The sequence below is a fragment of the Chelonoidis abingdonii genome, chromosome 2 (genome assembly GCF_003597395.2).
Source record: "Chelonoidis abingdonii isolate Lonesome George chromosome 2, CheloAbing_2.0, whole genome shotgun sequence".
NCBI classification, from domain to species: domain Eukaryota; kingdom Metazoa; phylum Chordata; order Testudines; family Testudinidae; genus Chelonoidis; species Chelonoidis abingdonii.
In genome coordinates, this window is record NC_133770.1 from 103,201,670 (window position 1) to 103,226,699 (window position 25,030).

At 40.3% G+C, this 25,030-nt stretch overlaps 1 protein-coding gene across 1 annotated transcript in view; it reads left to right on the plus strand.

The window, feature by feature from the left end:
• CNTNAP2 (contactin associated protein 2) overlaps window positions 1-25,030 on the plus strand; it is a 2,322,964-nt gene that overhangs the window by 605,698 nt on the left and 1,692,236 nt on the right. Inside the window, exon 3 of the mRNA XM_075062605.1 lies at window positions 20,921-21,114. Coding sequence (XP_074918706.1) covers window positions 20,921-21,114 — 194 coding nt within the window. The remainder of the gene's footprint in view (window positions 1-20,920; window positions 21,115-25,030) is intronic.

The following is a 25,030-nucleotide window of genomic DNA, read 5'->3' on the forward strand; positions in this document are numbered from 1 at the left end:
AAAATAGAGTCAGTTACTAGGACCAAGAACAAATGGGAATAGCACGTAAGTATTAAAACCATCAGTGCGTTAGCAATAGCGCGGACGTTCTGCTCCTCCAGCATCAGTTATTCACAACGAGAGTGGAACAGCCCGGCACAGTAACGCAAACGCTATACCGGTTGATTCCCACCTACTCTGTCTACCACAAAGTGCCCCCCACCTCATTGTTGGCATGATGTATGAAGAATTTCATGAATAAGATCTACATGAGAGGTACTTTTGAGAAGTGAGATTGACGGGAGGGAGTGGAGCCACAGCCATGGTGCATATGACGTTATTCCACATTGCACGTTCAGAAATTCTTTCTTTACCGCAAAGAGAAGAAAGGGGTCTGATGAAGCTCAGCCCCCAGGTGATACGAATGAAGACAGATTTACCAGGCCGTTCTGTACCATCACGTCAGAAAAAAGGGAGTCATTCCATTTCACCGCCGGAGCCCCCGCCACAACTCAGCCAGGAGCAATCAACTGGGCTCAGTCCGTCTACCCCCCTATGGGAGGGGCACGAGGAAGCGGACTTCTGCTCTTTTTCACCTTGCAGCAAGCATCGCGTCACTGCCAGCAGCAATTCTATTTAACTGAGCAGAGGGTAGACATGTACAGTACTCAATGGAAGAATTACTTTATTTCAACTTTTTTTTTATCTGCACTCCCGTGCCTGGAGGGGGGAAAAAAACTAGAGCAGATTCGCGTGAACCACGGGCATGACAACGCAGCTTTGTATTACAACTGCCAGACATTGGACAACGCGAGGGCCATAAAATTGCAAGTATTTTTGTTCAGAGACCGCTGTGGAGACGGTAAGCTGTTCTAGTCCCAGCTACCTCCCCCCCTCCCTCCATGACCAATACACCGTTTGAGTATGCTGCTTCCCATTACTGTTGTCACGTCACTTCGTGTACCTGTAGTTTATTTTCAAAGGCTTTGGCATTTCTGTTTTCTAACGGAGTCTGCAAACAATGCGATTTGCTCTACCATACAGCGATAACATCTGCTATCTCCCGTAAGGTTCAAAATGCAAGAGATACTTTTGCCAATTGAACTGCAATCGCACCCGTGGTGATCAGAGCTGGACACCTGAAAGCAGGAAATGTCACTGTAAAGCTCTCGGGGATTCCCTGTTTAGCCGCACTTCTCACCGCAGATCCGAGTTATCGCATTGCGACCAGAGCGGTCAAGTGGTGGCACAGCCATGCTAGAATAAAGAGTCGTGAACAGAGAATCAGTGTAATCAGAGAGCACAGGTGCTCCGTGTCGAGCTATCACCAGTGGGGTGCCCCTGCACAGAAAGCGCAACTGCACGTTGCTCCACCCCTTACACAACCCTTCCTGGGCACCGTGCATTCGCCCTCCCTCGTTGTGTCATGCAAAGTATATAGGATACCTGAATAGGCAGATAATAAAAGCGAGATCGTTTTAGTGAAGAGAAATGATGGCGTGGGGGTGGAGCACTAGGTGAAGCAGAGCATCCCTTCCGGGGCTAATGCATCAGGATGGACAGGTCAGAGAATGGACTCTAATTTTTAGATATACCATCATGGAAGGAGGAATATTGACGTTCATCTGCAGAGGGTAGGCGAGTACCAATCACCAAGATGATCTGCATATTTTGAGCCCCCAAGTTTCATGATTCAACCGTTAGTTAACATAGCCGGTTCTGTCCAGTCGTAACTGGCTAGCGAGCAATGTTCCGTCTTTCTGGACTGTTTAAGTGTCCAGTTCAGGGGGTTGCCTCGGATGGGGGTAGAACAGTCCTGCAGAAACTGTCTACCATACCGACGAGGAGAGGAGGAAGCGTATGCTCTATGCTGCGTGTAGCGTCCCGTCTACTAGCATGTCATAATCAGTGACATGGCAATGGGTTGGGACATAGGAAGGTAGTCTCAATGCGAGATGAATTTTTCACCTGGATTTTTTTTTCATTGTGTAGTGGTGGGAGGGGAATAAACCTTGAGGACTGTTGCCCTGAACCACGCCAGACATCTGTGGTGAGCCTATCAGAACATGGAATGCCTGCCCAGATAAATACAGCATAATGGGACGATAAGAACTGGGCTAGTGGACTGTGGGATAATGCTTGGAGTCTCAGTACTCCCCCCTCCCTTTATGACGGCTGTGGCGCGGCTATGGATGTTGATTTATGGCTTCCCGTTACGCTGTCACGCAGCGCTGTGTATCCTGCAAGTTTTTGATCAAAGCTTTGGCGTTGCCGTGTTTCTGTAACGGAGCTGGTACAACAGATTGGCTCCGCCATACAGCGACAGTACCAGTTCCCGTAAGGTTCCATGCCTGAAGCTCTTTTTGGTTTCAGATGCACTCGCCAGCCGTTGCCACAAGCCCACCTGGCAAGCAGGAAATGCATCAAAAGTTCACGGGGCCTTTTCCTGTTTACCCTGCACGCTGCATCCGAGTTCAGATGCTGGCCAAGCGGTCACTGCACACTCTGGGATGCGCCCGGAGCCAAAGCTCGATTTCCGTCCAACACGCAACCCAATAATCCGAGTTATCCACTATCGATTTTAGCGCGCTACTCCTTCCGTTTGTGGAGGCAGGTTTCCCGAAATCGATTTAAGGAGGCGGTAAAATCGATATTAATGACGACGTCATGTGAACGGATACAGCGTTAAATCGGTATATCGGCCATTAAACCGATTTAAAGTCGCAGTGTAGACCTGGCCTGAGTGTAGGAAAAAAACATTTAATAAAAGGAGGGAAGTACCTTGGCATTAATTTGGGAAAACACTGCAAGCAGGATTGATAAACATAAACCATGAGCAAAAGACTCACCTCCAACTAAGTTGGGCAGTGTCCTTTTCCCCTCAGGTTCTTAAGTCCAGCAATCCAAAAGTCCCTTGCCCATTCACATTTAGCATGCCCGTTCCTTCTCGGGACCCCACTCTCAGTTGCTGTCCTTGGTCAGTGCAGACCCAGAGTTCAGAGGTGCATCTGGGTTCACCTCCCATGCTGGGTGGAGGTAAGAAGGCAACTTACTTACTCTGCTGCTCGGGCCCTTGTCTGCTGCCCCTTTCCACCAGCCACCCTGCTGGCCACTTGCCACACCTCTCCATCAGCTGCCCTGCTGGCTGCTCATTGCAACCTTCCAGATACTCGTTCACCAGCTGACAAGGAGGCTCTCTGCTGTGACCTCTGTACATCAGTCTCCTAGTGGTCTTCAGCTCTTTTCAGCCTAGGTAGAAACACTGCCCCATCTGAAGTGATTTCAGCTTTCAGTGATTTTTAGTTCTTAGCAGACCTGGGCAGAAACACAGTCCCACGACAACTGATTGCAGCTGTGATTTAGCATTTAAAATAACAGAAGAGGCTCCTAATGAAGTTTATTTAGCTCTTTCTTTGAACAATTGGGAGGAACATGTTAAAGCAATCTGGGGATGCCTAGGGAGAGTCCACATACCTCCTGGCTGGGACACTTGTCCCTACCCCTTTTTCTTTCACAGGGCTCAGACATTTGAAACCCTGGTTTAATGAGGTTTTTTCAGCTGAAGGTAATCCCCATTTTTGGAACAAGTTATGCACAGTCTTGCTTCCCTGTATTTCTACAATAATTACAACATTTTGGATAACAGCATTTCCCTACCCCTGCATTCAGTACTAAAGTGATTTGTAACACCACAGCAGCCAAAGTTAATTACTTTGAGCAAAACACTGGTCTATTTGCTGGATAGCAGAGCAGGAGCAAACTATATTTGCATAAACACACCCAAATTCTCTCCTGCTCCCAGCTAGCTGTCAGGGAAGAATTAATTCCCTGCTTACACACTGTAAACCTGTTCAGGGTGTATACGTTCATTTTTCATGTTCTTCATTCACACACACCACCCCATCCACCATCTGTCCTTTTGTTCACTTCCTCTTTCTTACTCTTTTCCTGATACCAGTTGTTTCCTGCTTTCTGAGATACATCTTCTCTTTGGATTGATTGTAGAAATGTATTTTTTACCAGAAATTAAAAAAAAAAAAAAAAAGTCAGCACCCACTGAGGGAAAATAACAGCTCCATTTACTGAATGGAAGGGCTGAACTATTGCTGGGGAGGTATTAAAAAAAAAAAAAAAAAGTTTGAAAATCCGCATTTCAAAATAAGTTATCGAGTATGATTCTAAGTTTCTAAAGTGAGCAGAGAAAAGCGCATATGCAATTGCATACTGAATTTTTGTACATGCGCCTGTTGTTCTTGCAAAATATTAGCTTTACTATTTGTACTACTGCAGTACAAGTAGGATTGTGGTAGATGCTGTACAAACACATAATAAAGTCATTGCCCTGAGGATTTACAATCTAAATATAAGTTAAAACAAGAGATGGATACAACAGACAGACAGAGAGCGCGAGCGAATGATGAGACAAACATGGTCAGCAAAGAACCATATCACTGACCTCTTATCAGAGATTTTTAAAATGTTCTTAGAGTAACAAAACTGAACCCCAGAGTCAAGGCCACAATTAATTTCAAATAATAATGCTGTTGGTCTTCCTAATTTGTTTCTGATGTTAGTTGTGATTAAGGGCCTGCTCCTGTTCCTATTCAAATCAGTGACAAAGATCCAATGACCTGAATGAGCACAGGAGAAAGCCCTCACTCAAAATCATCATCAGATCTTACTGAAAGGTCAGTACAATTTTCTGATGTATTTAAACTAGTGAGGGACAAACCAGTTCTAATAACACGAGTTGATTCTTCTAGTGCAAGTTTCATTTTCCTGGTTCCGATTACGAATGAAGGTGAATTGTCAAAACACAGAGAGAGAGCAGTTTCTGTGGAATTTCCAGCAGAAGCAGTGTGCACCTGAAAACACATGAAAACCCCTTTTTACAAGTTCAGTTTTGCAAGCTCAATAGCATGTGATAGCTCAGTTAAGAATGTTAACTTCTCTGAGTGCCTATACAAAGCGAACTCAAATATTTACTGGATTTGCCCATCACTTTTTCACAGGCAGCTAATTTAATTGCATTGCTTAGGATTCTTTAGAAACTCCCCAAAGTATTGATTTTTCATGGATTTCATGACATGTCCAAGGATTAAGTACCTGGGAATCTGATTGTTTCCCAGTTTTCTAGTGATTTACCTTGTCACCATGGTTTAATTATTTAAATTTTAAGTGCCTCAGTTTTCCATTGGTAAAGTGGCTAGAAAAATTCCTTCCACACAATGGTGGTGTGAGGATAAGGCCTTGTCTACGCTGGTGTATTTTACTGAAATGTTTCAATGCTGTGTGTGAATTTAACAATCATGCTTCCATGCATTGTTCCTTCTGCTTCAGCAGATGTGGCCTTCAGGAACACCTCACGCATATCGGCTGAGCATCTCTGCCAGATAAGAAGGCACCCAAGACAGAGCAAAGACTGTGTTCCAGGAGTTACTGCCCTTCTCCAACGTAGAGAAAAGGGAACACAAGGAGTGGAGGGAAGCTAAAAGGCAGGATAGAAAAGAAAATGATGCTACTGAATGGATGATTAAAGTGATGGAGGAGCAAACGCAGATGCTGAAGTCCTTAATAATGCTGCAGACTGAGCAGATGCTTGGCCGCCCTCCTCTGCAGCACATTCAGAACTCTTTTCCATGCCCCGCAAACTCTGTCTGCATAGTCCTTTGATTCCCCTTCACTCCACCTCCTTGGACAACTTTCAAAATAACTGCTCTGAAAGTCTGCCCTTCCCTGACACCTCTGTTTCCACCGTGTGTGTGTGTGTGGTTTTGAATGGTAACTCATCTTTATTTGTTTCCTACAAATTGAGATAGCAGGCACTACCAATATGTGCTCAGGCAGTTTAATCATTTGCTTATTGGAATGTAAGGCCCAAAATGACACCATTGCTTCCTAGGAAAACTACATGTAGTGTAACATTGCAGCACCAATCATGGAGATATATGTTACTGGTTCTCCTTTTCAAAGTGTTGTCTCAGAGCCTCCCTTATTCGAATTGCCCCCCTCTGGGCTCCTGTGATAGACCTGGTATCTGGCTGCTCAAGATCAAGTGTTCTGCCTCAACACTATACCCCTGAGCAAACCTTTCACCCTTCGCTACACAAAGATTATTCAATGTACAACATGTGGCTATGGCCATTGGAATATTATCCTCACTGATGTCTAACATGCCATGTTGATATGTCAACAGAAATGTTATGAGCTATTTTCCTTATTTCCCCAAATAATAAATACCAAATAAACCCCAAAGTAAATCCAGATCACAATATTTGCAACTTCATAGATAAAATGAAGGAAATACTATATATAAGGCCTTTTTTCCCCCTCCCCTGAATTCCCAAGAAACTCAGAGGATCAAAAGAGTAACAGCCAAAGGCACATTCCACTGTCATCCAAGCACCTACTCAGCCTGTTGTTGAACCACTCCTTACTGCTTTCTAGGTTTACTGTATAAGGTTTCATGAGCCATGGCTGTAAGGGGTATATCGGGTCTCCCAGGGTCACTATGGGCATTTCAATATCCCTCACTGTCATGTTCTGGTCTGGAAAGAAAGTCCCCGCTTGTAACTGTCTATAAAGGCCGGTATTCCTGAAAATGTGTGTTTCATGCACCTTCCTGAAACCACCCTGCGTTGATGTCAGTGAAATGCCCACTGTGATCCACAAGCACCTGCAACACCATGGAGAATTATCCCTTCGTATTGATGTACTCCATCTTAAGGTGTTCTGGTGCCAAAATTGAAATGTGTATGCCATCTATTGCTCTGCCACAGTTAGGGAAACCCATTACTGCAAAGCTGTCTGCTATTTCACGCACATTTCCCAGAGTCACAGTCCTTCATAGCAGGATGCAATTAATTGCCCTGCAAACTTGCATTAATGCAGCCCAAAGGATTAAATTCCCAACTCCAAATTGATTCACAACTGACTGGTAGCATTCTGGAGTCTCTATCTCCCACACAGCGGTTGCCACACACTTCTCTAGCAATATGGTAGCTCTCATTTTGGTGTCCTTGCACCGCAGTGCTGGGGCAAACTCCGCACATGGTTCCAAAAGGTGTCTTTGTGCATCCAAAAGTTCTGTAGCCACTGCTCATCATCTCATGCCTGCATGAAGATACGATCCTCCCATTCAGTGCTTGTTTCCTGAGCCCAAAAGTGATGGTCTGCCCTCTGCAGCTGTTCTGTGAATGCCAAAAGCAATCTAAAGTTGATCCTATCCATATCACCCAGCATGTCAGGAAACTGGGAGTCTTCTTTGGTTAGGAACTTTGCGATTAACTGCACTGCCATCCACAATGTCTTCATGATGGTTATCAGAGTATAGGAGAGCAATGCGGGATACATCCATTCTTGCTGGAGTGCACAGTAAAGATGGGCCATTTTAAAATGCAGTGAAAGGAAGCCACAAGGCCATGGAATGCTGGGACAGAAAGCAATTCATCATGGGACATTGAGCCTAGTCCCAAGATGTGCTGTGATTCACTCCGCCATTGCACAACACCTAGCAGCAAAAGATGTTGAGCTGGACTGTGGGATAAGTACCCACAGTGGGTTGCAACCAGTGTCAGTGATAGTGCCCCAACTGTGGACATGCTCTGTCAACAGGAGCGAGTGTGAACATGAAATACCAGTTTTTATTATAGTGATTTTTGAGTGTTGACATAAGTTTTATAGACGAAACACTGTAGTATGGACAAGTCCTTACTTTATTAATGTTTATGAAGTTCTTGGAGCTCTTTGGAGAGTGCTATTGAAATGCAAAGTGTCCTTATTTTAATGGAAAGCATTTAGGCATCCAGGAGTGTATCTTGAGAAACGTTGAAATGCAGGTATTCATTATCACCAAAAAGGCTGTTACTCTTTTGATCCTCTGAGTTTCTTGGGAATTCAGGGGAGGGGGAAAAAAGGCCTTATATATAGTATTTCCTTCATTTTATCTATGAAGTTGCAAATATTGTGATCTGGATTTACTTTGGGGTTTATTTGGTATTTATTATTTGGGGAAATAAGGAAAATAGCTCATAACATTTCTGTTGACATATCAAAATAAATAGCGGAATCATGAACAACTTGGTGACTGTGTATATTGCAATTGTAATATATCAGCTAAGTACTTAGCAGTGGACTTTAACTTGATGTGTGGGAGTTATCTGAATGCGGAGAGAAATTGAGATAATTGTTCCAAAATATATTGACTATTTTTCCATAATAGTCTCTCCTCTTCCTCTTGTGCACTGTATAACACTGATTTTATTTCTGTTCCTATATCATTGTTCAGTACCGCAAACCCATATTGGGTTTAACAAGACTGAAGGCATGAACTTCACCTGCTATATAAAACAGTTTGGTGTATTTAAATGTTTGGTGAATTCTAACCTATGCTAACAGACTGTGACTCTTTGTCCACCTAGATTCCAATGCCTGAAGGGTCCAGTGTGATCATCTAGTCTTCCCTTCTGTATAATATGGGCCATAGAAATCCCTGAAAATATTTCCTAGAGCAGAAATATTTTGAGAAAAAAATCCAATCCAATTTTTTTCCAATGGTTAATTATTCTCAACATTAAAAATTTATACTTTATTTCCCATCTGAATTTGTCTAGCTTCAGCTGTCAGCCCTTGGATCACGTTATTTCTTTCTCGGCTAGAGTGAAGAGCCCATTATTAAATATTTGTTCCCCATGTATTACCTGCATTACCAAATGGTGGTGCATATGAAGATGTAGATGACAAACCTCTACAGCTCAAAATTACATTCCTCAAAGCAAAGTAACCTATGCTAATATAGGCAGTAGAGCCTCATGCTATCAGATCCGGACGACTTGATTTCAGTCCCTGCCTCCGATGTGCCCAGGGACATCATGTTATATACAGATAATATATCCTTTCCCAAGTGGGAACCCTTGATGTTTGGTTAAAATTACTGCAGGGTAAAATGTGCAAGGGAGTTTGTGTATCTGTAGCAATTCAAGCTTTCTTATTATAATGTTCTTGGCAGTAATGTACCAAATGAAAGTATATTCAACCTGTGTTAACACCGTATGACTCTTTATTTACATCTAGTGCACAAAAAGCCTGTTTTGAGATAATTTCAGAGCTTGAATTTTGTCTGCATAACCAAAATAGGACTTTAACCTCAATTGACTTCAAACAGAATCCCAACTTCAGTTTATTTGGGAGATCCTTTCTCCCATCCTTGGAATACTGTACTATCTTCTGCATAACATATAAGGATGTGCTATTTTTTTATTGTCCCCCTCCCAAGTAGGTAATCACATGAAAAAAATCCAAGGAAAGGAGATAATAAATACACTCCAAAAACAGTCTACGATGTTACCTGAAAGAAATCATTTGTGATTTTTATCCATAATTTGAAAAATGGTAAATTGAAAACATTTAAAATCCCAGAACTTCATACAGCCTTGCAATGACAGTGAAAAGTGCCCATTTTTACCAGTGTGGCTCCATTTCAGTGAAAAAATTCATGAGAAGAGGTCAGTTTTGCATTTGCAATGCACATAGTGAAAATGCTTACATTCTCAGCATTTTGCATGTTCTGAATATTTTGTACTTAATTATATATATTTTTTCAATGATAAACCCTTTTATTGTATGTCAGTCTGGAGAAAGAAGAGAACAAACTTTCTGTATCCTGTTTTGAAAAGAAGGCATTGCAGAATAATGCATAGGTCATCCCTTATTGCACTAATCACAGTAATAACTGAACACCCATAAAGTGATTGTTGGATTTTTCAAACGTCTCATGTTGCAATATATTCTGATGAAAATTTGCAGCCTTTGGTGTGAAAATGTCACCTCTTTGCATCCCAATATAATCACAGGCAGTGGTCTCATCACCACCATTACTTTCTATCATGCTGACCAGCATCATTTCATTCACTTCCCCATTTCTCTGTCTGCAGCCATCTCTCATCTCTTGTCTTGTACTTAGCTTGTAAGCTGCTGGGGATAGAATATATTTTTGTTCTGTTTGTACAGCACTTAGCCCAATAGGGTCCTGGTCTAGGGCTTCTAAGTGCCACCATAATAAAATAATGAGAGAGAATGTGTGTGGTGAATTTCAGCTTTGTGAACATTAAATTACTCTGCATTTTGAGTTTTTTGTTTAATCAGAAGTATATCTGAATCTTTTTGTTTCTCTCCACTTTTACCACGTGCCCCAACCCCATTGCACTTAAAATAGATTCATAAATGGACTTGTGAACTGGTGCTCACCCTTATTATAGTTTGAATTTGTAGAGGAAAATATAATTTCCCTTCTATAACTATATCCCTTTATATGGGGTGTAGTTATAATAGGAGTCTGTCCTGGTTTCTCTCACTGGTTGAAAGATCCATGCGTGTTTCTTTGTAATATTGTTTGCTTGTTCAGTGTCTTAATGGAACAAATTGTCAGTTTTGTAACCCTGAAGGCACTGAAAAAAAGTTGTTCATGTCATTGCTGAGATTGAGGAAAACAATTTAACAATTAAAAACAGAAAATGTGTGGGCATATTCTTCATCTCTTCCTAGACAATTGTGAAATGGATTCCCCCTCCCCCACATATTTGATATAAACATAGTGAGAAAGCATGGATAATATGTGGTATTCTTGAACTTCTCTAAACTTTCACAATTCTGAGAGTTGGTTGATGCTTTTCTGTGCAATTCTGCATTCCTCACATTTTCCCTTTTTTTATCTGGTCAGTACCCCTGAGCTGGGGAGAGTTGAAAGCAATGAGGAGACAGAAGGATCCAAGCAATTGCCTCAGTGGCTGGGATATAAACTTGGGTGCTTGCTTCTGTTAAGTATTAGTGTGCTTCATTGCAGTGGAGATTGTGCTCATACTAATTAAGCGATTACATTTGTGGCTGCTGTTACGTGGGTCAGGCAGTTGGTAGGATGGAGGCTTTCTGTGCATGCACACTCTTTGTGTGCTTGTATATTCAACTCTCAGTGCTGGCATTCCTACTGCTAAACTAATGGTTCTCTTATTTGTTATCAGGGGGCCAGATTCTGACATCCTGACTCTGGCTAAAGTTAATGAGGGCTGCTTGTGATGTAAATTCCTAGCCAGCATGAGTTAGGGTAGGATAATCTGGCCCAAGTTATTAATTATTCTGTTAGTCAATGATACTGCCTCTTGGTAAGTAGGAAAATGTGTATCACATTTTATTCTGGAATAGCATAAAAATAAAATTGGGAAACAAGATATTATCTGTGACTTTATATATTACTATTCAGACATGCATGTGTATACACACACAGATTTGCCCATTGTCTCTTTAATTAGGTGAGCCCATTCTACCTCAATATATTTACTTTTTTTAAATTGCTATGTAGTTTTAATGCCTTCTAGCCATGTGTAACGCACTTGCATTGCTTTCATAGTCTAAGAAGGAATTGGTGACATTTTATATTATATGCTCTATATAAAATAAAATAATTGCTTACCATCAAAAATATAGTTGATGTCTGGTTTCCACCATAATTTTTTTTTAAATGCAAAGAATGCATGCTGTAAAATGCAGGATGTAAACAATAACTAAAAAAAATTATGGTTTATAACATAGTGCTAAGAACACCATGAATGGAATTAATAAAATAGTTGAGTTCACCATCAGTTTCAATACAAACTAATTCTTACTGATAACTTCCGTAGGGGAAAGCAAAGTCTTCACTCTGAGTTTGGAGCAACAAGCCAGAGGCAGCTTTATTTCGAGCAATTGCCGTATGCACAGGAGAGTACACATGGGCAGGTCTCTGGTAGATAAACAATTAGGCAAGCTTTTATACCTTTCATTACATACAATAATGAGCAACAGCTGCATTTTATTATATTAATATTTCACTTTTTTATTAATTTCTGCAACAGTCTACATTCCATTCTTATTTAACATGAGGTCAAAACGGTATCTTTTACAGTTTGTTCCCATTTGCTTTCTTACTATTCACCTGCCTAGGCCCTGCCTTGAAGTCTCATGTTATTAAATAGAAGAGTTAGCCTGAATCTTGCTCTTCCTGAAAGACTAAAATGTCTGCGCTTTCTTCAATTTCCATACTTCCAATATCCTAGCCACATCAGTTTTTCATGAAGGGTGATTCACCATACTCTCATGCATCTACATTAGATTAAAAAATGCACAGAATTCCAACATAAGCATAATGCAGAAATCAATTTTGTACTCAGTTTTCCACCACTTTAGGAAGGGAGAAATGTTGTAACATATTTCTGCATGTTAATAACCCCTCCTCCTGCTTGTGCAATATCAGACTATCCCTCCAGGCCCCAATGCAGCAAACAATTCCTATCCATCAAAACGCATAAGTACATGCTGACCTCTAAGCACATGCATAAATCACATGAACTTTAATACAATTTACACACATGCTTAAAATAAAGCAAATTCTTTGGTGCTTTGCTGAATGAGCATGGACTTCATCATATGCTTTGATTTGTTGAACTGAGGCCCCAGTGAGGCTCACATGGGGGTGGGGGGCGGGAGACTTGAATCCAACTTTCTCACAATTTATTCCAGAGTGTGTACATGGTTAAAAAAACAAACAAACAAACAAATAAAAATTCTATCCTTAATCCTCAATAGAGGTTACAGATTTCACAAGCCAATGGAACAAAGTAATCAACTCCTCCAAATTACACTGCTTGATAGATCAAACGGTAACAGGAAACTTTTAATTGATCTTCACAGTGTGTTTCTGGTGAAGGTCTAGCACCCGCCTTCCCTTTGGGGCTGATCACCATTTCCTTCACATGCTGCTCTGCTAAGCAGCATATGTAGCAATCTCAAATATGTTCATCCCTTTGCCCGGTGACTTTCACTTCCCTTTCCTACTGAAACAACTTCCAGTCTCTCTCTATTGTTTGGGGAGAAAGATGAGGCCACATTCTAGACAATAGTGTGCTGCAAAATTGGGACACAAACTTTTGCTTGTAGAACATGGACAACTACAAATCCTTTATTTCCTCTACCTTGTTAGAAATGAGTTGAATAGGTCAAGTTACAGGTTCTGTCTTGCAATACCATTCCCTTCTAGGTCATCAGCTCAAATTGGACCCAATCTGGTATTGGTAATTGAGTTGTTAACATGTGATAGCAATTTTGGCAGGTTTGTATGAAGTGAGCTGGTGGTGTCACCTCAGATTAAAGAAGGGAAAATCAAGTGTCGTTCAAAATTTTCCAAATCTTTTCAGTTGCTTTTTTGGTTGAAAAGATTCCAAAAGCTCGCTACAGTTTGCAGGTCACCAAAAGGTATGTTAGCTGCACCAGGCCAAATTCTGATATCTATAATACCAATGTAACTCTGATAAAACTTTGTTCCATTATAGTAGGAATGTAATTAGACTGTAGTTAGATTTGCTTCTGATATACGTACTTACCATAAAATCATCATCTTTAACTATACTGCAGTTACAATAAAAACGTGTATGAAAAGTAACTTCAGTTACATTACAGCGTATGGGACATTGTACTTACCAAACAATTATGTTATTGGAAGGACATCAATTTTACAGATTTATGTCAGTAATTTGCTTCATAGTAGCTTTTATATACTGGTGGTACTTATATAAAAACTGCAAAAGTTAAGGTCATATGTGCAACATAAACTTTCATCTTTTGAGTCTTTAATCACATACTGTTTCTTAAATTATAGAATATCTATATAATTTTAAAAAGTTCAAAAATATTAAGTTTGCTAAATCAAGTACTCCAAAGTTAAGAAATGCCAAAATTAAGACTGTCAGTGCAACCTTAATTTTGTCCCCTGGAGTATGTTCATTATGATGCAGTCTTTTACTACAAGATCATAGATAATTTTTTCCACGGAACACCTCTTTTATATAGTTAATGAGTTTGATTTGGTATTTGGTTTTATCCTCTTAGTTCAGTGGGTGGCCTTATTTACAGCACATTAGTACAGGAGTTGAATAAATACAGAATTATTAATTTCCTAAGAGGATTCGTCACTATAGGAAGTGAATGCCCCACAAATATTAATGTATATTTTCAACACTGTGTGAGATGACAAGGCGGTATTATCCTCTTTTTACAGATGCAGAACTGAGTCACTAAAAGATAGAGGTCAAAAGTTTCCAATAACTTTAGGTGTCTGATTTAAGAGTCCTAGGACCTGATTGTGTGGAGTACTTAGTATTATTTAACACATTCCATTACTTTATCTTGTTTCTTCCCCACCTCAACTCTGTTCCAGAATCATTCTCCTTGACTACTCAGTCTATGATATGTCTCCACTATGACCTAGGGTGTGACTTCCAGCTCATGTAGACATACTCATGCTAGCTGTCATCTGTGCTGGCATGCTAAAAATTGTAGTGTAGCCGTGATAGCACGGGGTAGGAGGAGTCAGCACAGTATTGCCTCCCCACTGCTGATTTTGGTGTGCTAGCTCAGATGAGAGCTAGCACAAGCATGTCTAAGCGAGCTGGGAATCACACCCCTAGCTTGTAATGTGGATGTTGCCTTAGTTTCCACTCCCCAGGCTTCTCATTTCTGTCCCAGTCTCCTTACTCAACCAATCCCAATCCACCTCACCCTAACTCCCATTCACAATTTCTTTCTCCTGTTGGTTTTACCAGGTTCCTTGTGCTAATCACCTCCTTTTTCTCCTCTCAGATCTTGTTCTTGTCCCCTTTACATTCAATTCAGGAAACATCCTCGCCCATGCTGTCTGGACATCAGCAGGAGGGTCATTGAGATCACAGGAGATGCAGGCTTCCTGCTCTCATGTCTAGTGCCTGGCCCATCCCTGCCCTCGAGCAGTAATTACAAGGAAGGTCCAACTTCACCTCTGTATACCCATGATACTGAATGTTCACTTGCTCAGTTTGGATGGCACATGCACACTCTGGTCAGCACTAGGATCTGAGAGGATGGAATGTGAGCAGTGAGGATGGAATCTTCAGCTATTTCAGTTGCTTCTCTAAGAATCCTCTCATAAGCATGTGCAAACTTAGATTTTTCAGACTTATAACTTGCTCAAATGTGGAATGATTTTCATGGGAATGTCAAAAGGCGCATCCCTGATAGAAAGACCACTCTCTGCCAAATTTTAAGTCCTTGTTCCAGAAAAGATTACCAAGGGTGTTTTTTTAAACATTGCAGAACCGATATTCAGCGTGAGTCAGACACCTGTCATGGAAAAATTAAGCCTGACTAGTTGAAGTCTGGCAAAGTTATAATCAACTGAAAAAAGTGTCTTGTAAAAATGGGAAGTGTCAAGCTACTATAGCAATAAGCCTTCAAACCTCAAGAGCTGTAAGAGTGTGTCTTAGCTAAAAGAATCAAGACAGAAGGCCCAAAAAGCATTAGCAGTTAACTAGCAGTAACCGTAGATTATAAGCAAGAGCGGTGCCAGGGTTTTTGGCGCCCTAGGCGGGGGCCCTTCCACACTCTCGGTCGTTGGCGGCAATTCAGCGGGGAGGGGGGTCCTTCCACGCTCCCGGTCTCCAGGGCACTTCGGCGACGGGTCCTGGAGCGAGTGAAGGACCCGCCGCAGAATAGCCGCCGAAGACCCGGAGCGCGGAAGGGTCCTCCGCCGCTGAATTGCTGTTGAGGGTGGCAAAATGCCCCCCCCCCCAATCCTAGTGCCCTAGGCAACTGCCTAGGTCGCCTAAATGGAAGTGCTGGCCCTGATTATAAGGTATCACAAGATAGAGTGCTGTAATGACTAAACTGCTGATGGGTAACCACAGAAAGCTAGTGTCATGCTGTCTGGAGTAGTTCATGGCCGTGAATGCCAGTTTCAGGGCAGACTGTCAAGAAGCAGGGCAGAGACTCCAAACTGGTGGTGTGTTCTATAACTAGATTCCATCAATGCAGGTACAAGTATGAACTCTCAAAACACAGTCTTACCATGGAGTCACAGACAGGCTCCTGGACATTCCAGTCTATCCTGCCACCCAAGCTGAGTTTAGCAATAGTTGGTTGCTATACATCCAAGATCACAAAAGATTCAGGTTGCTTCTAGTTCCAAGAGACCAGTTACTTACCTTAGATCTCTGACCAAAGATAATGCTTATAGCCAAGCCTGTAATAAATAAACTAAAGATTTGTTAACGAAGAAGGAAATGAGAGTTATTACAAGGTTAAAGCAGGCAAGGACACACAAATGAATTACATTGTATAGTTTTAAATGTGACAGAGTTGTAGTAGTGTGTCAGCTCTGAATGTCTTTTAGGATTAACCCAGATCATTCCTGGAGATCTCTGCTTTTGTTTCATAACTCTAGCCTTGTGAGAGCCCAAACAGCCAAAAAGGGGGGAGAAAATTTCTTCTCAGCTATTTTTAGTTTCTTCTTTAAGAGTTCAGGCTGATGGGATGAGCCCTTTTTGCACTTAGCCTCTCCATTTAGTTTGGATAGCCACCTTGATGTGCAGGAAACAATCCCTCCTGACAGATTCAGTTTCAGAGCAAACTTTTTTACATTTATAAAGCAAAAACTTTATTACCACCTTATAGCGTGTGATAAAGATATTGTAAGTGAGATTAATGCATGCGGCAACTTAAAAAGCATTTCATAAATTCTGAACACTAAACACATTGTTATACTGTATGTTCAACACCCATCTGAGCCATACTAACACATAGGTGACAGACAGGTTTTTAGCAATGAATTTGTCAGTGCTCAGCTTAGGCCTAAAGCCTTGGCAAGAGCTGGAAGCTGACTTGCCAGTGTCACAGCTAGTTTATACTAGTTTTGGATATTTTAAAGTTAGAAACATCAGCAGATGTTTGTCCACAAGAATACTATTATAACAGATTGTTATATATGCTAATAAGCTTGAGGTAAATGGAAAAGTAACCTATGGGAAAAGGGCACCCCAATATTAATAGTTTGAAGAAATACAAATAAAGAAAAGAGGATGAAACTCCTACTTAATATGCATTAGTCATAATGGTCTCAGGATAACACGTTATAAAAACTGAATCCCAGCCTTTATGCCTTGGAAGATGTAGCTATTGGGAGACATCCAGTTGATGACCACTGGTGATGGTGACGAGGAAGGTGATGACGAAGAAGATAATGACTAACACTTCAAGTTGTTAGGCAAGGGATGGTGTGAGTATATGGATGCTCAGATGCATGTTCTGTAACATCTCTAACTACCTTGGTGCGTTGCAGTGTTTCTAACTTTGCTAACCGTATTAATAAAACTATTACAAATACAGAATGTTTTTCTTAAGTGTATTTGTAATCGTGTACATTGAGGTTCCTAGTTGAACAGTAATTCTAATAATATTGGGCCTGATCTTGTGACAAGAACCTATCCAACCTCAGATTAACTGGGAATTCTTAAAGAATCAATATAATTAGTATATAACCCGTAGGTCAGGCAATATTATCTTAACACTAGGTGATGCTATTACCCCAACTTTTATATAATATATATCAAAATATATATTTACAATCTAAATAATGTGTAATACCTTGTGCATTGTGCACTTCAGAAATAGTTCATTGTAGGGCTATTGTGGGGGAAAATGCATTGTTTTTCCTCTCTATATTGTACTGCTCTATGGACAAAAAAATTGAGTTTCCAGAGAGTTCAATCCTAAACAATCCATAAATGCTAAATGCAATTTAAAAAATTAAAAAGGAAAAGAAATAATAGAAACCAATCAGATTTCATCTGTTGTGAAACATCTGTATACTTTTATACTCTGTGATTTAAAGACTGCAGCTGGTTTAAAGGGCATCTATTTAGTGCCATTTATGCTCCTCACACCCTGTCTATCATGGGTCAGGAAGCTAGTGGTCAGAGTACCTTCACGTGGACACCTTTTTATCATTGTGTGCAATCAGCTTCAGATGTACCAACCTGGAAGGGGATATTGGCATTGATTGACTGGAGAGGCTAATCTACTAGATCCACAAATAAATGTACCTAGTCACTCAAAACCAGTGCAAAGAGGAAATAAAGGGGGTATATTCTCTCTTGTCCTGCCTTATTCATTTTTCTGTGAAAAGTCTAGTAAATCTGATTGGGTAAATGTGTGTGAATAAATATCACCATAGATGCTTTTAATAATTACTTTAAATTCCCACATTATACTATGCATGTAAATGAGCACTAAACTAACCCCCTGGTCATGGTGGTGTTTATCTATAACACCTTTTGAATATTTCAAAATTTCAAGCCATTGTGATGCTTTCAGGTTCAACTCATCCCTGGAAGAGGTTGTGTCAACACCTGCCCTGCAACTCTAGGTGCAAGTTCCTTTCTGAAAGGTGACCCCAGCAGTCCTGAATTTCCCGAAGACCATTTGTCCTCTAGTGTCCAGCTCTCTCACTGAACACTTACAGAAATTAAGCTCCCTCAAAGAGACGGTACCCAGTAGTTTATTACTTTATGTGGGGTTAATGAACACTCTATTTTAAACAAGCACTGAAGTGGTTTATGATAAAAGTAAAACAAGTATATTAAACAAAAATTAATAGGATTAAGTGATACCAAAGTTAAGGAATAAAGATAGAAAGGATCACAAGCAAATAAAAGTAAAAAATATACTTCTATAAAGACTAAAACTTGATTTCAGCGTTAGCCTTTGCAGAAGCAGGTTTTTCACCTATATTCAGAGACACTTCCCCCACCCCCCCTTTGCTGAAGGATCCATCGTTCTGTGATTTCAAGAGCTCTGGACCCTTTAGTGTCTCAAGGGATAGAAGCCAAAATGGCTGTTTCTCTTTGCTTATTTCTTCCTGAAGTTCTTTGATCCTGATTCAACAGCCGGGAAGGCTTTCTGGGCATGCAGTCTGCATCCCCTGCCAAGATTGAGAAGTAGTTCTCTTTCCCCACTTGCTTTCCTTTGTCTTTGGTTACACCTTGCTTAATTTACATCAGACACACACTCAAGCAGGCAGAACCACATTCTTTGTCAGGCATAGCTTAGACACTGCTTGCCAAGTACCTTTTAAGAACATATTCCCTGTATGTATAAAGCCCTTTATAGGTTTACATAAATATATCAAGCAAGAATATTAATGATCAGTGAATTATTAGTTTTCCAGTGGTATATCACATGCCACCTTTTCAGTATTATGATAACAGCATGCTTGCTGGTGCTGCGGTGCTCTTAACATCACAGCCATATACACGCAGTTCACTATACCACTGCAATACTAGATCACTACAGTTAATATAAGTTTCAGAGTAGCAGCTGTGTTAGTCTGTATCCGCAAAAAGATTAGGAGTACATGCATCTGACGAAGTGGGTATTCACCCACGAAAGCTTATGCTCCAATATTTCTGTTAATCTAAAAAGTGCCATAGGACTCTTTGTCACTTTTTACAGAAATACTTCTCGAGTCTCTAAGGTGCCACAAGTACTCCTGTTCTTTTTACAGTTAATATAGTATCAAAAGGCATCCATATCTTGTGTGAAACGATGGAATCACCATCTCAACAATTTAGAGACAGAAAGTGAAGCAGTATGTACTAAGTGGGCATATGCTGACAAAGGCCAAGCCTGCGTGACCTTTACTTTCACCATTGGTTGCTCTCAGTGACTATAGAACTGCCTCCTTTCTCCAAATTAAAAGCTCTCTCTGGTAGTTGCCCTGCGGTATTACTGATAGTTCTGGCTTTGAATTCCCATGGAAAACCATCTTGCCTATATGCATATGTGACCATAGTTCATTGTGGTTGTGTTGGTGGGGTTTTTTTTTGCTTTATTTAATAAAGCCAGCTGATTGATCAGAAGGCAACCTAGGGGCTGCCTAGAAGGACTGGGGTGTAAATTTAGTCCTACCAATGGAAAAAAGTATTAGAAGTTACCACATGATAAACTAAATGGTTTTGCACTATCACATAGTACCTGCCAGATCTTAGCAATGTGTTTGGAGCAAATCGTTGGAGTCATTTTAAATCTTTGCAGATTTTTTTTTCTGTGTAGTAATCTCACATTTGAGTATAAATATAATTATTCTCTGCTTTTTCCCAATGTAATTCTTACAATTATTGATATAATTTTGCAAAAACCCATCATTTTCACAGTATAGCACATTATGCCACAATCTCAATGTCTTTTATAACCCTGTGTGTAACTAACTGCTATTTTCCCCTCTAATATTTTGAGCTTTAGTAGAGTAAAACTTGCATTAATGCCTTGACACTCGCTCTTATCTATGCTCCATTGTCCTTGTTTATTAAGAACAGTTCAACACAGTCTAGTGATTGAAAAGAATATTGCTAATAATATTACCATCAAGTTAATTCATAGCCCCATAAAGAGTGGTAATACATTTTTCAAGCATCAGTTAATGTACTCTATGACATCCTGTACACTCAGCAAATCAAAATCAGAGCCATTTCTGCAGTACCTTTCCTTTTTAACTACTGCTGATGGATTTTCTTTGAAGTCTGTATTTCAGTGAAATGCTGGACTAGCAGGGAAGGAAATTAGAGATGCATTCTATTATACCCTCCCAATTAATGTGTATAATCTCCTTTTTAAAATCTGAAATAGCATTTAAAGGGTATAGGAAATCAGTAGATTGTCACTGATTTGCGTCAACTGACTCTGACAAAGGACATCATGGAAAATTGGTCAACCCTTAACAATTAAAATTTTACACTTACTACTAAGTTCTAATTAAGGAATTATAAAGAGAGTCTCATTTGTAGAGTATTCCTTTACATCATATAACTATGTCATACAAAGGTTATAGTATCAATCTGAAACAGCTTGAAAGAAATTGAGTTTCCTGTGGCAAATATAAAAGAGGTGACATTATTTTTTTAGGTCTCATCATATTTCTTTTGCATATGTTTTAACTGGGTTAGTGTTACATTATTCTCTGCTTACACCCAGCAACTAGCATCTTTTCAATGTCTTCACTTCAAAAGCAGCCTGGATTAAGACATCTGATTGTCTCGTTTCAACTCAACAGGGGCTGGAGGCTGGTCTCCATCAGATAGTGACCATTATCAATGGCTGCAGGTGGATTTTGGGAGCAGGAAACAAATCAGCGCTATAGCAACGCAAGGCAGATACAGCAGCTCTGACTGGGTGACTCAATACCGGATGCTGTATAGTGATACAGGGAGAAACTGGAAGCCGTATCACCAGGATGGAAACATTTGGGTAAGTCACTGGCCTAAAACTCAAGCACTATCTCTTGCAGTGCACTCCTTTGAATGGGCTGACTGGTCCTTGGAAAAAAAAAATATCCTCTATTGACCTCTATTGTGTGTATATGAAAAGAGGATAGGATTTTATCCAAAATATAATAGTCCAGCATTAGGGTTGTTGACTGTTAGGAATTCCATTCCTACATCAAGAAAATCAATGTAGACTTAATGTAGCAATAATGAATGACGAGTGTACAATATTGATAATTTCTTCCCTGCTCTTTCCATTCTCTCCATTTTTCTCTACTTTATTCCCTGTATGTGGGACTCACAAATGGGCACACTCAGAATCTTTTCTCCCCACTGCATTGATTTTAATTAAAATTGTCAAGAGGTTTTTTGGGCATGGGATCTCAGCCTGGGGTGGGGGTGTCATGATCTCTGGAACCAGGGCTCAGGGAGATCACAACAATGCTCTCTTTCTTTGTGGCAAGATGGAAGGGGGAATAAAGCTGGGAGAGGGGTGATTCCCAAGTCTGTGTGTGTTGCAACATGAATTCACAGTATGGAAAAGGTTGAGAACTATTGTTCTAGAAGTACATTTACCCTCCCGAAAAACATAAAATGAAAATCTTTCCCAGGGTTGCCTTACACACTTAGATAACTATAAAAAATGTTAGTTTGATGTTTGTAGCGTTTCTCATACTTCAGTATATTTATTGTATTAAATACCTGGAGAAATACTAGCTATATATTTGGCTATCCAAGGCAACTTGAAAATCACTGAAGATGACCATAGCAATTTGGGTTTTGTACCTCTGCATTAATGGATCCTATTCATATTTTCACCCAACACATAAATTTTGGAGAATACTTCAGATTTTTTTATTAAGTCATTAGACAGATGTGTGGCCAGATCCCCAGCTGATGTAAATCAGTGGACCAGCATTGAAGACAATAGAGCTCTGCTGATTCACACCAGCTAAGGAAATGCCACACTGTGAGTGAAAGGTTAGGAGTAATTCAGGATTCAGTTGTTGAGGGGGCAACAGGGCCTACAAAATGGAGTGTTGCCATATTCCTAGATTTTGGAATAGTTGATTAATTTCCTCCTGGAATTGGAAGCTGATTCCTAGACATTCCAAGGAAATCCTGGATCAATATCAGCCTTAGGTGAGAACAGAGTCTATTGTGTTAACTGTAGTGTGTTAGAAATGAGGATGTGAAAAACTGTGCCATTCACAGTTTCTCTGGGGGAGAACACAAAACCTTATAGTTGCGAACTGAGAATAGAAAATAATGTATTGCCTAGACTGTTTGTATTCCATGTTAATACAGCAGGGGTTGTTACTGCAGGCAGTAATGTCACTTTTGTTTTGGCCTTTCACCTGTGTCACAGAGCAGCAATTAATTTCCTCCTCCTTCTGAAAAGTTTAACCCAGTGTTTTACCTGCAAAAGAACAAAGCTATTGCTTATCCTCCTGTTCCTAAAGGTAGTCATGGAAGAGGCTTGTTCCTTTAAAATATGTTTGTGGAAGGCACAATGAAGCATTGGGAATCCAAATTAAATAATAGCTATTGTCTAGCAAAAGTAGTACTGGCCTTCACTATAGGCAAGAAGATTTAATATTGTGCTGTTTTATGATAAAGCTCAGAATAAGAGTTCTCTTACTGAAGTTGTCTTAAAAATATTTTTTTAAAAATGAACTTCACCAAATAGAGTAAGAGGAAGGATTTAAAAGCAATTCATTATACATGTATATTATGTAAAGGTTGTCATGTTTGTACCAGACTGATGCATTGAAAAACCTAAGATATAATATGAAGTAGACAAAAATTACAAAGGAAGAGGAAAAATGGTTAGGAAAGAAGAGGAAGTGCCATGTGTGAATTCTAGAATTTGCCATGTGCTCTTTAAAGAATAAGGTGCTTCTTGCAAACACTTATGAGTGTAACTTGCCATGTAGGAGTAGTCTCACTGAACTCAACAAGACTATTCATCTCTGGAAAGCTGCTTAAAAGTAGCAGTGTTTGCAGGATTGAGACCTAAGAGAGTATTTCAAAAGGCAGAGTTTGAACCCCAAGGAATTCCCCTCAGGAGGAAAGAGAGCAGAGTAGTTGCAGCTATTTGACTGAAGAGTATATAAAAACAGGACACATTCATTGCTGGCTGGCATGCTGCTTGAAGAAGGAAAAAAAACTTCTCTACCTTGAAGGGCAAAGCTTCAAACCTTTAGCTGGTTTATTTTAAGCTTTGAATGTTTGTTTGCCCATGTTGCTGAGGGTTTTGGGGAAGGTCCTTTACTCGTATTGAATACTAACCCTCTGCCTTAAAGATTTTTTCCCCCCTTTCCTTTGTTACAAACAAGAAAGCTCTGTGATTTTTGTGGGGAGGACTGAGGATTTCTTAACTTCCATGTTCACCTTGGCTATCAACTGCAAAAACTTAGAATCATAGATGTGACTTATTCACCACACAATGCCTAATTAACAAAACTGGATTCCTGTCTTCTCGAGGTGGAAACCACAAGAGCAGTTCAACAACTAACCTTCTAGACACATTCAGAACATTTTATCTTCATATCCATTTATCTAGTTGGTTTCCCCAATATATAGTATAACCAATCCCTTGGGAACACTGATGGCCTGCATTTTCTTTCTTTACCCTGGACAAGGGTATTAGAGAATAAACAAAACAAGGAATCCTTTCTCTCTCCCTTCCTTTTGAAGAACACATCAGAACAACTAGCACTGAGGCTTAGAAACCAATCTGGGATTTTGGCTTTTATAATCGCTTTCATGTAATATAAGTTTCCATATCTGGAGAGGACAGCCCTTTCTTTTATCCATTCTTGAGGACACAGGCCTTGTTCTATCTCTGATTCAAAAAACAAAGCCAAAACAGCTTTAAGGGATATAAACAGAAACCACTGTCAGTCCCAACATGTGAGGCCTCTTTGAATAGTTTAAATGGCTAATTTTGAGCTCTCCCTACCACACAATATGCTGACTTTATTTTTAATTGGAAATTCGCTCAGTATTTGCTGCTGCAGTAACTCCCCCTTTTCACCCTATAGACCATTAGAAGGAATAGAGGACAGATCCAAGGGGTCAGACAGTCGGTTCTTAGAGAGCCATGCGGCCAGGGAGGAGTGGGAGCCAGTATAGGGAGCATCATGAAGAGACAGACTCTCTGTGGTGGCCGACTAGATTCTTAATCATGTAAATTGATTTATACCAACTGAGGATCTGGCTTTGAAAGGTTAAACTCACAGGGTCAAATTCTTCTCAATTACATGGGTGCAGTTCCATTTGAAATCCCTTTAAGAAGAATTTAGTGCAGAGAGCTTGCCATCGGGTTTTCACTATCCAATGCTTTTACTCACCTGAGAGAGGCAGCATAAGACCTTTAGTCAAGATCCCAACTTTCTTTCACGTACACCTAAATGACATTGTTCTTTGACAACCGTAAATCTGAAAATAAAGGAGAAAACAGGGGGACTGTCACATTCTGCGTTGCAACTCAGACCAGCCAGAGGTCATGCCACCACTTGTATTATAACTCTGAATGCCCTCAAAACGCTTCTGCTACTTGTGGCTTCCTGCCTGAGGGGGATGTACAGCCAGCATGCACTTCATGTTCTGTGTAAGGTACAGCTCTAATTCAGTCGCTTTGTATCCAATAGCCTGCCAGCAATTATCACAGACATACTCTTGTCTTTACCAGACTTGGATAATGTTAACAGGTGATCCCAATGCATCTGCAGTCCCAAACCCTGTCCTGTGCAACATCCATCTCTCTCCTGCAAAATTTAGAGGGATAATAAGGTGTGTTTTCCTCCTTTAAAGAAACAAAACCCAGCAGCTTGCCACACACACTGGAGTTAACATTCACTTTAATTAAACTCAGTGTTCAGTTAGATTAAAAA